At 44.2% G+C, this 14,319-nt stretch overlaps 1 protein-coding gene across 1 annotated transcript in view; it reads left to right on the plus strand.

Annotated features, from left to right (window-relative positions):
* The window catches only part of NEGR1 (neuronal growth regulator 1), a 105,274-nt gene that overhangs the window by 64,906 nt on the left and 26,049 nt on the right, over positions 1-14,319 (plus strand). Inside the window, exon 6 of the mRNA XM_061366421.1 lies at positions 8,524-8,565. Within this exon, the coding sequence (XP_061222405.1) occupies positions 8,524-8,565 (42 nt within the window). The remainder of the gene's footprint in view (positions 1-8,523; positions 8,566-14,319) is intronic.

The following is a 14,319-nucleotide window of genomic DNA, read 5'->3' on the forward strand; positions in this document are numbered from 1 at the left end:
CACCTTAATAGTGAAGGGTACAAAGAATTAAATTACTCCTCAGACTCATATAACATTGCTTTTCGTTCTGAAAAACAGAATCTGAGTCATAATAAGGAATAGGTTTCGTTTTAAGAACTGGGATCGTCTTAACAGTATCGATTGCACCAACCAAAACAGTCCATTTGGGGCCAGATGCAGAGTGACAAAAGCAGCTCTCTTTGTAATAACAAAATGGGTTTGTTACTTTGAATTCTCTAATGGTCCCAGTGCTGGTGCTGAGCTCCTGCTGGGGAGGGTCTCCAGAGAACTGGAAAGAGCATTGTCTTTTTTGTATTGCCAAAGAACTGCCCTATCCTGATGGATTGAAATGGTCTTTAGGGGCACTAACATCCCCTGTGAATGACAGACAAGCGTTGGTGGCTGGCTCCAGCATCAGCAGAAACATGCCCCCACACGTGGAGCTGAGGAGTGTGGGGAGAGGCACCAGCCTGCATCAGGGCAGGATGCTGGTGAGTGGGAATAGGGCTGGAAAGCCACTGTCTGCTCTTTGCCTTGATATGGAACTGTGCTGGGTTGCTCCTGTGATGATGAAGTCTGCATTCTGTGATGTGTGGTTTTTGAAGACTCTGATCTGCAGAGGATATCCTCACAGTCTTCATACACTGGGGAATATATATATATTATATTTTAAATATTGTTAATATGAAATTAATGGAAATATTTAATCCCCATCCCTGGCAGTGTTCAAGGCCAGGTTGGACACAGGGGCTTGGAGCAAGCTGCTCCAGTGGAAGGGGTCCCTGCCCGTGGCAGGGGTTGGAGCTGGAGGTGCTCTAAGGTCCCTTCCAACACAAACCAGGCTGGGATTCTGATTTAGAGCCGAGCTGTGCTTCAGAAATCAGATCCACAGACACTTTATTTTCTGTTACACTGAAGAAGCTCATTTTTACAGCAGAAAACCCATCTCAGCAGACTAAGAATGTCAAGGTCTGAGTCCAGTTGCTTGACGTGTCTTGTCATTTCAAATCTGTTATTAGAAAAATTAGTACATTGCCTTGATACACTGCAGAGGGAGAAGCAGCAGATGAAGACTGAGGGGGTTGGCAAGGTACCAGTGACAGGAAAGCTGTCACAAGTCCTGTCTATTGTTTCAGGTAACACACAGAGAGCTGGCGTGGGTGCGCAGGGGAAGAAAGGGGAATGAGGCTAAATAATGAGCACTCTTCTCTCATTGTGCTTGTGCCAGGACGAGGCATGGCAAAAAGAGAGAGGAGAATGAAGGCGAACGTCTGTGGTCCCACGGCTTTCCGCATTTCTCAAGCTGTTTTTTCACATTACCTTCTCCTTCTTGGATGCAATAAATCTGGACTAACGTCCTGTCAGGATGTGAGCTCTGGCTCTGAGGGGCTGTGTCAGAGACCCTCGCCCACTGCCCAGGCTGTGCTGTGCACATAATAAATCATCTTGCAGTACCACAGAGGTTTCATTCCCACGTCTTCCTTGAGCACTGTCAGCAAGTTTGGGTTTTACCAACTTTCTATTTTGATAAATCTCCCCTCAGACTTGCACTGGGGGAAAGCTGGCAGCACGGGCAAGCACAGGTTGGCATTTTGGTGGGTTTTCTGCTTCCTCCATCAGCAGACCTCTCTGTAAGACTGAAATGTGTTGTAACAGGAAGCATCACGCACCGGTTTGAGCTCTGTTACATGTCTGAACTCTCACAGAGTGCAGCTTAATATTGAAATTGTGTCACTGAAGTAGTAAATCCCATAATAGAAAGTGTATTCTGGAGAACAGTGATCAAACTCTTCTGTGAGAGGCACCATAATAGTTATATTTCCATGTAAAGACACTGAGCTGTGGGTGTGAGTCACCTTACTCCATCCCAAATGGATGATGAAGTCAAGACTGGAGTAGTGGATAAGGAAACGTGGCTTCCTTAGAGTGAGGGACTGGACATAACTCATGTTAGCACTGAAGTAATCCAGTATCAGCAGCAACAATGCATCCATCACTATCATGTCTGCACCTTTTTAAGTGGAAAGACAGAAAAAGTATCTGATACATATACCTGGGGCATGTGTGTGTCTGCTCTTGGTGGGTTTGGGAGATGGGGTTTGTATGGTTTTATCTGAGAGTCAGAGGCTTACAGGCTGGGTTTCTGCAGGCAAAAGGCTGAACCAACGTGTTGTTCACTTTGTCTGGGTTTTTAATATTCTCTTGCGGGGGAAAAAGGTTGTTTTGTGCTGTTAAGAGGCTGGGATTGGGAGGATGCCTGGGTCAGTGAATCTAATCCCCTTATACTGCAGGCTGCTCCATCGTGTAATCCCTTCCATAAACTAATCGAGTTTCCTCCTCTAAGGAGTTGGTTTTCCTTTGTACAAGCTCCGAGGAGGACAGCCAGACTATAAAGGCTGCAGACCCACTTTGGATTTCTGAATGCATTCGCGCTCGGTTTATACCCATTAGTTCATGCAAACTGGGGCTGATGAATTACTTGGCTCCTTAATCATATACTAGGAAATTTTCTAGGCAAATAATTACAAGTAATTGGGCTCCAGTAAAGTAATAGCCAGCTTTAATTTACTCGCTTATTTTTACCTGCCTGTATCCTTTAATAATGCTTCCAGCTCATATTTTTCTAAAGCCTTGAACGCCATGAAGCTGTAGCTCTGTGTGCTTACCCTCCTCAAACACACCTTTCATTCTCAGTCCCGCTGTACCTGCTGTCCTCCTCTTCCCCTGAATTTACTGTTGGTTTGCTAATTTCATGTGCAAATGCATTTAAATCCCTCTGACCTGAGTATCCTGAGTTGATTGAATTTTCCTTTGACTTTGGTCTGGCAATTTCCATTCCCGTTTTGTTATCCAGAATGCCATCTTTTAAGCTTTTACTGAATATATTATAAATATATTTCTAGGTCCATGCTTAATTTCTCTACCCTATCTTTGTGAGCAGGGCTGCTTTCATTTTCCTTAGATATCTATGGGGTGTTTTGCAGCAGGTTTCCATGGTTTCCTTCCCAAGGTGCTGTACATCTGGGTGCATCTGGGCAGCTCCCACTTCATCCCAGGCCAGCTAGGTTTCCCAGCTGTTGCTTCTGGTTAACTAATCCCTTTTGTTCTGTGTAAGTTTCCTCCTTGTGTTGTGTAGCCTTTCATGGGGTGGTTTCCCATTCTGTTAACAGGTTTTCTCTGCAAGCTTTTTTCTACCTGCGATTAGAAAGGACTTTCTAGATACTATCTCTTTTCTTCTGGTAAAGGCAATGTTAAATGTCCTTGACTGCACCTCCTTGTCCCAGCTGTCTTTAATAGCTTATATTCTCCAAAGGTTTCTTTTGAGGATCAGAGCAGCAGTTACGAGTCTGTGGGGTTTAACCGTGCTCTTTACTTAAACTCAGTCAATGGCTGATCTCTAATGCCAGGTTATTTCCAGCAGTTGGCTCCAGCGCACGCTCACCACCACCGATCAAAGCTGGTTTTAGAAAAACGTTAGATTTTTTCCTCTTCCCTTGACAGTGTGGTACAGATACCTACACACCCTGGGATCCCAACTGGTTTGTGTTGGAAGGGACCTTAAATCTCCTCCAGCTCCAACCCCTGCCACAGGCAGGGCCCCTTCCACTGGAGCAGCTTGCTCCAAGCCCCTGTGTCCAACCTGGCCTTGAACACTGCCAGGGATGGGGCAGCCACAGCTTCTCTGGGCACCCTGTGCCAGCGCCTCAGCACCCTCACAGGGAAGAGCTTCTGCCTAAGAGCTCAGCTCAGTCTCCCCTCGGGCAGGTTCAAGCCATTCCCCTTGGCCTGTCCCTACAGGCCCCTGTCCCAAGCCCCTCTCCAGCTTTCCTGCAGCCCCTTTAGGCACTGGAGCTTCTCTCAGGTCTCCCCTTCAGGAGCCTTCTCTTCTCCAGGCTGCCCCAGCCCAGCTCTCTCAGCCTGGCTCCAGAGCAGAGCTGCTCCAGCCCTCACAGCATCTGTCATCAACTTATCCCCCATTTCCCCTCCTTCACCTCCACCAAGTCAGGCTGTTATGCCAGGACCTGTAGTATTTTCCTGCTTAAAATCTCTCTGGTTTTCTCAATTGAAATCTGACTTTCCAGATAAATAGATTTCCTTTGTGTTACCCCAAGAACACTTTTCTCTACCTTTCTCAAAGTAATGTGAAGCCACACAGTGTGTTTTACCCATGTTATCTTCTCTTTCTTCTCTTTACTCCATTCCATCACCAGTGTAGGATGCAGCAGTCTCTTGGAGTGCTCCCTTTCCTGTTCCACCATGTCTTCAGCCACAGCTGCCACCCTGCACTACTGCTTTTGGTCGCAGTCAACTCCATCCAGAGCTTTTTGCATTGCTTACAGGCAGTTGTGTTATTCCTCCCTGGCCATGTTCAGTGTCAGGCTGTGATTTGTACACCCCTCCTGCCAGCATCACTTAGCTGACTGCTGTTCACCGCGGCACTACTGCTTCTTCCACGCACTTAATCCATCTTTATTTGCTGTCCCATCTATGATCACTTTGTTTTCTTTCTCCTCCTATGTACAGTTGCAGAGATCGAGCTTGAGCTTCTCCCAACGTTCCCCTATTTTCTTCTTAAAGCTGCCTGAGTTAGGGATTCAGCTTTGACCCCAGAGGGCAGCTGCCACTGGTCCTTCAGTGTACCAGCCCTTCTCCTAAAGCTAGCTCCATGACTTCTGCACATTTCAAGTGCCTGGCAGCACCTCTAAAACATCAGGATGGGGTTGGAACTAGATGGTCTTTAAGGTCCCTTCCACCCCTAGCCATCCTATGATTCTCATTCCAGATTCATCCCAAACCATCGCTGTGAAGTTCTGCTTTCTGTGATGACATCTCTGGCAGCACCCCCAGGCATTCACCATGTGGTCAGTGGGGTATAAGGACTACCTTGGTCAGTGGTTTTAAGCATTAGACCTTGACAGAAATTACCAGTTTCCCATGTATGTTTAGCAGCCAGTGATGCTATGTCACTGCCCCTGTGCCCAGCATGGTCCTGTTTGTATTTTTTGATCCCAGCTTGAATTAAAGTTCTGCTTTAAAATAATGAGATGCTTTTGGCTCACACCCACTACACCAGAGGAGTGTTACTGCTTGCAGTGTTCAAGGCCAGGTTGGACAGAGCCTTGGTTGACACAGTTTAGTGTGAAGGGGTTGGAACTGGATGATCGTCAGGTCCTTTCCAACACAAACCATTCTATGATAACAACAAGGGTCCTGACGCAGCAATCTGGACATCACCAGTGCAGTAGTGTGGACACATTGATTTTCCTCTGCTTTATGAAACAGATCTTAAAGATTCTGCTGAAGGAGAGTTCTCCACTGAAGTCACAGCAATGACACAGAATGCCACCATTTCCCATTATACTATCACAGGTTTTTCCACCCTTGAAAATCTGAGCAGTCCTGATCTTGAGGGATTGGGGTCCCAGCAAAATGAAGTGCAGATACTAGGATACAACCACTGTTCCCTACACACCTCTGCCTCCCAGTGCCACTAAGTCATTCATGTATTTTAATTTTGATGAACCAGCCTAGTGTGCTTATAGGAAAAGCAGCTGGTTTTGTTTTCTCTCCACAGACCTGAACAGTTTCATGAATAAAGATTTGCAAAGAGGTTTAGAACTTGAAATCAGGAATATATCCACCTCTCCAATTCCTTCACCTAATAATGGATTTCAAAACTGACATTTTTGCAAGAATTATGCACGATATTACCACCTTCACTCCCAGCCTCAGTGGTGCTATGAGGTTGTGATTTTATGCTATCTTAAGCACCTTCAATTAAGTCTAAATCCAATGTTCCCAAAAGAGGCATGATCCTAGTAAAACCCCTGTTGGTTTGGGTATGGTATTTTGCGTTTTAATGAATTATTGTACTCATAGAGTATGTTAATTTACTTCATTGTTGTAAAGAATGTTGTTATTCTGCAGCAAGAGGAACCTTCTCCCTTACAGGAAGCCATAGCAACAAGACAGATTGACTCCTAAATTCAGAAGGAAAAGAGCCTGTAGTAGGGTAGCCCGAAACATAACTTTTGTCATCGCTGTACAATGCACTTGAAGCAGAGCTGCTAATTAGACATGAGACGCAGGATGTAATTTCTCAGAACATAAAGATTCAGACAAAATTAAAGACTGCGAAATCAAATCCTTATAAAACAGTCATTAAAACACAAAATTGAGGAATTCTGGATAATTCTTTAGTTTTTTTCTGAGCCTCTTAACGCAATTGCTTTTTCTCCTTCTAAAACCTGCATTGCTTTATGCGGGAGTACAATCATTTCATAGCGAACATCATGGGTGTAGACAGCCAGGAACATTCTGGTGTGTTGCCTTCCTCTTTCTCCTTACTTTAGGCATGAGCAGCACTCCTCAGCCAGGGCCATCCCCAGCAGCTCAGCTCTGCCCTGGCAGGCTCTTCCAGGTCCCCCATGCAATGGGACATCAGCCAGGACCTTCAATGTGCCTGTCTCCTAAGAAAGCAGATTTGGGGTCTTAAGCAGATGGAATCAAAACCCACAAATACATTGCTATGGCTGTTGCACACTTTCCCAACCCAGGGCAATGTAGCAAAGTCCATGTTTACTAAAAGTCAGACATTGCTGAAATCAGTTTATTTCACCAGTCTTCCCTGGGCAATTATTTCTGTAGCTTTCTGTAATTTTGCTTTGTATCTGTTAAATATTCTGGGAAAATACTTTTTGTAAGAGCAAGCAGGGACAAGACAGGGGGAATGGCTTTAATCTGAGACTGAGATGGGCTCTTAGGCAGAAGCTCTTCCCTGTGAGGGTGCTGAGGCGCTGGCACAGGGTGCCCAGAGAAGCTGTGGCTGCCCCATCCCTGGCAGTGCTCAAGGCCAGGTTGGACACAGGGGTTTGGAGCAAGCTGCTCCAGTGGAAGGGGTGGCAGGGCTTGGAGCCGGAGGAGCTTTGAGGTTCCTTCAACCCAAACCAGGCTGGGATTCTATGATTCTAAAACCCATTTGCGCCGTATCCAGTTAAGTAGAAACCTTTGTCTGAAGCACAACACAACACCCAGAAGAATCCCCTACCATCATTTATGTCCTTCACTGACTTTGTGTCAGGCTTGCTGGAAGCAGTCGGCTCTTGCTGCCCTTCACCCCATCACCCAAGCACTGTGGCAGGGAGTACAAATCTGGGATGCTCTCTCCACTGCCACATACATAAATGACCCCTATACAGGGGCAGGAAACCTTCATACTAGACTTTAAACCCTTTTTTGTGTTCTGGACTGCTCAAGATGTCACCAGCCTTCATGGGTTTTAAACTTCAGAAATGTTGGAGTAATACAATTCCAATTCCGTTGTATTTTAAGTGATGTGGTTTGAATTTATCAGCACCAAGGGTGTGTTTGTCAAGATGTCAAGTAAATATTTTTTCGATTGGAAGCATTCATCTCTATTATCGGAGTTCTTTGTATCAGTAAGTTGGTGAAGAAACTTCATAACTTTCTGTTTGGCAAAATATTTGTCTGTTCTTTCACTTAGCATAATTTCTGCATCACATTAACCTGAGCAGTAATTGTAGAACTGGACGAGAGAGGAGAATGTGTTCAGCTATTACCCGTACATCCATTGTTGTCAGCTCGCCCACATGGTTTTTCATTAGTTCCTTGTTATAGTCAAGATGTGGTCAATGATCTTTTGAGCTTGGTAATTTTGTTAAACCTTTTTTATTAAGGGTATTGAATGGCTATATTGAGATGGTGCTGGCTCCTGTGCGAGATTGATTGGGACTGGTATTTCATTTTGCATAGCACTATTCAGAGCTAATAAGAAGGCAGAGAATAATGAATTTTAAAGTAAAATTATAATGAAAAGCCACAGGTGATTGTTTCATTAGGCTGGATGCTGGAGGATTGTGCTCTTAACTCTTTCTGTCATTTGTATTGGTTGCCCCAGGTGAAGTAAACATCTTCAAAATGGGTTTGATGGGTTTGAGAAATGTTTTCTTCGGGAAAGGTTCAATAATTAAAAAGATATGCAATTTTGAAAGTTCACAAAAGCACAAAACTATTACTTTTTTCAAAGTTATTACCCTAACTTTTACTCATCAGAGGAAATTACTTTCAGTAAGGCGGGCAAAATGCCCTTCTTCCAGCCAGGCTTTGTTATTCCCAGGCAAAATGGTTCTGATCTTGAAAGCTCCAATGGTTGCTTTGCGAAGGTGGCAACAATAATCTGTGTATATATGGAGTGGGATGGTCCCGGTGTTGTGTATGCTGACACATGAGTTATATATGGTGACACGAGAGTTGTATATGATGACACGAGTTGTATATGGTGAAGATGAGTAACACAGCTGGGAAAAGACAGATGCTAATGTGCAGCTCAGGGGCACAGGAGGCTGGTGCATGTTTGTCACCGGCCTGCAATGGCCAGCCTGGTCTCGTGATGAATGTGTCGTGTCTGTTGCATGACTGTTTGCTGTCTCATTCTGTACTTGTCTTCCATGTGTGATTAACTCCCAAATGTTCTTTTTTTTTTTTCCTTTTCCCTTTTTGTAGAAATTATTGAGCCTACTACCTCTAGTCCTGTCTCGAGCCCAGGTCAGTATCCACATACATTCACGAAGTATGTCTGGGTACTTCTTCTCAGGGACTCATACCGATGCATTGCCATATCAATAACCGGAATTGATTACGAGCAGCTTTGTTGTGGTGGTGCTGGACTGTTTCCTTCTGTCTTTGTGCATCCATTGGTTTGTCTTTCCCTCCAGGCTCCATATCTTATCCTCTTCTCAAGTTTCCCCTTTCAGAAAACCCCTCCCCACATCCCTGTTTTCCTCCATCCAGCCTCTGCCCCAGGGTGATGTACGCAGGGCAATGCAGCCGCGTGGTGTCACTGCTGTTTGTTCTTTGTGATACCCTGACTTTGCTCTGGTGTTGCTGTGAACATGAACGTTGGTTTGAGGCTTACAGGCTTCCTGATGTCTCATCGACGAATGACTCATAGGATGGATCTAAGACTTCACCATGAGGTGGTTCTCATTTTAGGGTGCCAGAAGGAGTTCCTGGAGAGCTGGAAAGCCTGCCCTTGGCTTGGCAGGTGGTAAGAGGTCCTGGCATTGGTGCTGACTTCCTATTTTCTCAGGGTTTCCCATTGCTGCTTCCTAAAGGACACTTCAGTGGAGCTTGCCAGCCTGGCACAGGCTATCAAACAGGGGCTACCCTGCCCAGAGGTGTTAAAGGATTCCTTCAGTTCATCCTGTATGTCCCTGCTCATTGCAAGAGGGCTGGAGTAGACGACCTTCGAAGGTCCCTTCCAACCCAAACTATTCTATGATCCTGTGAATATCCCCAACAATTTCCCAAAGGGGAAGTCATGAGTCTAATGTACCACGCTCTAGCTTCCATTGCTCTACTTTAAAGCCCTTCCCTGGGATGCAGTTGCAGCATTAGACCCAACAGGCTGATACTATTTCTATGTGCACAACATGGTACAATAGATGATGCTAGGGTCATCCCCAGTAGGAGTTTGGAAAGCATTATGGGGATCATCTGGGAGACAAACTCACGGAGAATTTTCCCCTGGCATACCCTATACATGAAGCGGACTTTTCTTTCTGAATTAAGGTAAAGCTGTTAGGAAGTAGTAACCTACTCCCTGTTTAAAAACACAGATTAACCAGAGCTACGGAAGGAAAGCGAGGCAGCAGGCTGCTCCACCCACCTGAGAGGAGCAGAGAGACAAGTGTATAAATCTTCAGTGCTTTTAATTAAAGGGCTGAGGAAGGGCAGTCTCCGGTGTCCTCTGAGGACGCACGGGCGCTGCCTTCTGCCTTCTTCTGAGCAGTGAGCTCTCCAGAGCACTGTCTCTCCTACGTGCAGAGGCTCTGCTATGTCTGCAGCACAAAGCCCTTCACAAAGAACAACTGAGCAATTTATGCATGACCGGCGTTCATCACGAAACACAGCAGCCACAGGAGCAGGAGGGCAGGGATGGACTTCCTTAACCTGCAAGAAGCTGATAGTGTTTGTCACAGAAGTCCCTATCCTTGTGATTTTTCACAGTTGCTTTGGGCTATGAAGCAGTTGAAAATAAGCTGAGAAATTATTTTTGTATCTCACAGAAGCCAGGAAAACAAAGACAGTTGTGGATATTATAGCAGTGGTGCAACAGAGTGATAGGAGAACCTTGGTCTACGTGTCATTTAATGCTGGGGTTTGTAATTGGTTGAAAAGTCCCTTTAGCTTGATATTGTTCCAAGCTCTGCTCAGGTAATGATGGTTTATGCTGGATGGTTACAGCTGGAATAGACTCTAGTAACATTTGGGGGTTTATTCTCCATAGGTAAGCACTAAAACAGAGAAGCACAGTGTTTTCTCACTTCAAAAACCTGATACTCAAGTGATATTATCAAGTAATATTGAATTCTTGCTGTCTGCAGAGGTTTATGGTAAACAAGTAAAATTACATGTATTTCTGGGAGCAGGATGGAAATGCTTAGCACCCTTTTATAGTGATCCTGCTTTAATTCTGAGAACAGAGGTCTTTTTCTAGCATAAAATTGAGAATATGGGACACAACAGAGGAAATGTTTAGAAGAAGCTAAAGTTGCAATACATGCAAACTGAATCCAACTTGGAATGACAGAGGAAAGGACTCTGACGTCAGTTTGCAGTTGAAAAACTGCATCTGTTCCCTGAAAGACAACATGAAGGGGGTTTTGTTTAAAGAAAAGCTCTCAGAATGGATAGGCGGGTAAATCACTAGACGATACCATCACTGTTGCTATGAAGTTATGCAGCTTCAAAGGCTATTAAAGGGAATCCAACAGGTCAGAAACTAAGTCCCTCAGGTGCTGCAGCAGAGAAGGCAGTAGGTTGGGGAAGGAGGTTGAGGCAGAAAACTCAGAATACAGAGCATCAGCCTCCTCCTTACTTAATCTAGGCTTTGTATGTTATTGGTTAATTACTATTGTCACTTCCAAATTCACCTCATGGCAACTTTGGTGGATGTTTATCCTGGAGAAGGTTTCCCTGCTGGAAGGAGGCAGATCCTTCTCCAGTGTTCCAATAGCGAGCTAAAGGTTATGAAAAGGGTCAAAGGAGGTGATCCTGCCCCTCTGCTCTGCTCTCGTGAGACCTCACCTGGAGCATTGTGTGCAGTTCTGGTGTCCTCAGCATAAAAAGGACATGGAACTGTTGGAACAAGTCCAGAGGAGGCCACAAGGATGATCAGGGACTGGAGCACCTCCTGTATGGAGATAGGCTGAGAAAGTTGTGGCTGTTCAGCCTGGAGAAGAGAAGGCTGCGTAGAGAGCTCAGAGCAGCCTTCCAGTATCTGAAGGGGGCCTATAGGGATGCTGGGGAGGGACTCTTCATTAGGGACTGTAGTGACAGGGCAAGGGGTAACGGGTTAAAACCGAAACAGGGGAAGCTTAGATTGGATATAAGGAAGAAATTCTTTACTGTGAGGGTGGTGAGGCACTGGAATGGGTTGCCCAGGGAGGTTGTGAATGCTCCGTCCCTGGCAGTGTTCAAGGCTAGGTTGGACAAGGCCTTGGGTAATATGGTTTAGAGCGAGGTGTCCCTGCCCATGGCAGGGGGGTTGGAACTTGATGATGTTAAGGTCCTTTCCAACCCTAACTTTTCTATGAAATAAACCCAAACTGAGTGAACGTTTAACTGAAGATAGATGAGGGAGAATTGCAGGCCATGGGTCTCCTATAAACCAAGGTAAATGACTGATGGGATGCTCAATATTATCATAGAATCAGAATCATAGAATAGTGATGGGAAGAGTTTTCCAGGATCTTTCTTAAAGCCCAAACTGGGAAGTTACTTACTTTTTGTAGAAAGTGAAGGATCTGTAGTAATCACAGAATCACAGAATCCCAAGGGTTGGAAGGGACCTCAAGAGATCATCCTGAAGATCTTGAAGTCACCTGTTGAGATTTTAGTCCAACTCTGAATACACAGTAACTGTCTTATTCTCAACACATCTTTGAACACTTTTCATTGTTATTAGTTTATGCAAGTATATGCATATGTATTTTTGTATCTACAATAGAGCCCCAGACTGGTTTGGGTTGGAAGGGGCCTTAAAGCTCACCCAGTTCCAATCTGCTGCCACAGGTAGGGACATCTGCCACTAGACCAGGTTGCTTAAAGGAAGGAGGAGTATGGAAGGAGTAATGTGAAACGAAAATGTCACTGACATCGTGAGATGCTTAAACCTGGAGTTACTGCTGTCTCTGACTCCTAAAGGTCACTTTTCTTAACAGCCAGCTATTTTCCAGTGTTGCTTAAGCTCAAGTTATCCAAAGAATAATATTAGTAACTGCCATCTAAGCAGGTGCAGTACTCACTGATGGTGAGCTTCCAACTCCTCTCACAGTGTTCAGACTCTGTCAGCATTGAAATGGATACATGCAGAAGACCTTTCATCTCACTGATTTTTCTTCTCATCTTCAGTATAATTAATCAATTCCTTTATCCTTCTATTGTGAAAAATTATTTATAAGATGCACATGTAAAATTCCAGCACAGAAATTTGTGTCATTCTCTGATGCTCATAAGGCAGGTGACAACATCCCCAAAATGTCTTTCAGTGACTACCTATAAAACCCACTTTGATTTAGAAATAATCCTTACAGTTCCAAACAACAGGAGACAAACTATTTAACACATTTATAACTAAAGCAAACCTAACATTCTGTTTGAGAACTGTAGTGTTGTAGTTATGCATTGCTCTGCTGGAGCCCCATTTACATTTGGGATTTGACTTCCTCCATTTGAAGCTACATTGCCTAAAGCATGGAGAATTAGCTGGAAAAGTTGCAAACCTGTGGCCACGGTTGGTCTCTGTCATCCATTGCCAGGGGCTGTGGGTATGTTCAGATCTCTCATCTTTAGCATAATTAGTTCACAGGTGGTGTCTTGAAAAGCCTTTGAAGATGATGCTGAATTCATAATGCCAACTAAACAAGTGACAGTGACAGGTCAGAGAGAATAACTGAAGAATCTTCTTTACCTAATAATGGTTTCACGTGTTATAAAGCACTCTTGTAAAATTTGAGGATTGGAGCTAGGACTTGTTCCATTTTCTCAGGAACAAAAGCATATATTTAAAAGAACACTCTGGGCAGGTTGGACAACTCCTTGAACTTCAGTTGCTTCTCCCTCATCTGCCTTACTGCATATCTAATGTGTTTAATATGCCAAGAATACTATATAATCCTGAATTGCAAGCAGGCTGTATTTGTTTCATAGGAAACATGCCCGCCCTTTCTTCCCTCTCCCCCCATTTTTTCTCTTTGTATGCCACTGCAGCTCCCATTTTAATCAATAAATGATTTGTGTAAGGAAAATCTACAGGTTGGACTCTGAATCTCAGACTTTAGGGCATTAATTTGCCCTTAATTCTGTCTTTCTGTGATGGAAGAATCATGTACCTTGAGCTAGAGGTTTTGCATGTGGGCAGGAGATACATTAGTACAGCAAATACTGGAGTAGAGATGAACCGTGAGGTACAAGATGACCAGACCTGAGAAAAACCCATTCGTCTTCATCAGCCAACACCCAAACTCTTTTCATTCTTTCTTTACCAGTTTGTGGAATTTCTTCCTAAAAACTAAGCAAGTATGAAAAGATGATCAAGATCTGGGATAACAGATCCTGGATCATTGAAGGGATTGCTTCTCAATCCTATTAGAAACAGATGTCTGTTTAAAGATCTTTAGACTTTCAGTAGTCACTTCAATGCCTCCCAGATAACCCCACCTAGAAGAAAGGCAAGGTCTCTAGCCTGTCCTCCATCTATCTAGCTAGCTAGCTATCTACCTACCTACCTACCTACCTACCTACCTACCTACCTACCTACCTATCAACTCCTTCATCTGATGTTTGAATCACCCTCCAACACCCAGGAAAACACAACCACAGGTTCTTTTGTCCCTGTTAACAGATAGGAAAGCAGATATGTAAGGTTACCAAGACTTGCTCTGAGTAGGATGGCATCAAACAGGTAAATAGTTTCCAAAGAAAGAAAAAGATTAATATATTAACCTTATTTATTAATTAGAGCTTTATGTTCATAATGTATCATGGACATTCCTGTCGCACTTCAGAACTCCAGGCAGATGTGAAATTCCATAGTTCCCCTTGCCAGAAAAACATGATGTATATGTTCACCCATTGTTATGTATCTTCACAGTTTATCCAGTGTGTGATACGTTACTGTAGGATCACATAGTGGAGCAATGCAGGTACTCAATCTGGAACGCTTAGAACTATAAACTGGCTGCACTATGAGAAATAACTGCTTTAAAGTAAAGTATTACATCCCTCTGCTGTTAC

This window comes from Neopsephotus bourkii, unplaced genomic scaffold (assembly GCF_033783945.1).
Source record: "Neopsephotus bourkii isolate Nb327-2 ecotype Australia unplaced genomic scaffold, CSIRO-AGI_Nbou_v1 NB_1331, whole genome shotgun sequence".
NCBI lineage: Eukaryota > Metazoa > Chordata > Aves > Psittaciformes > Psittacidae > Neopsephotus > Neopsephotus bourkii.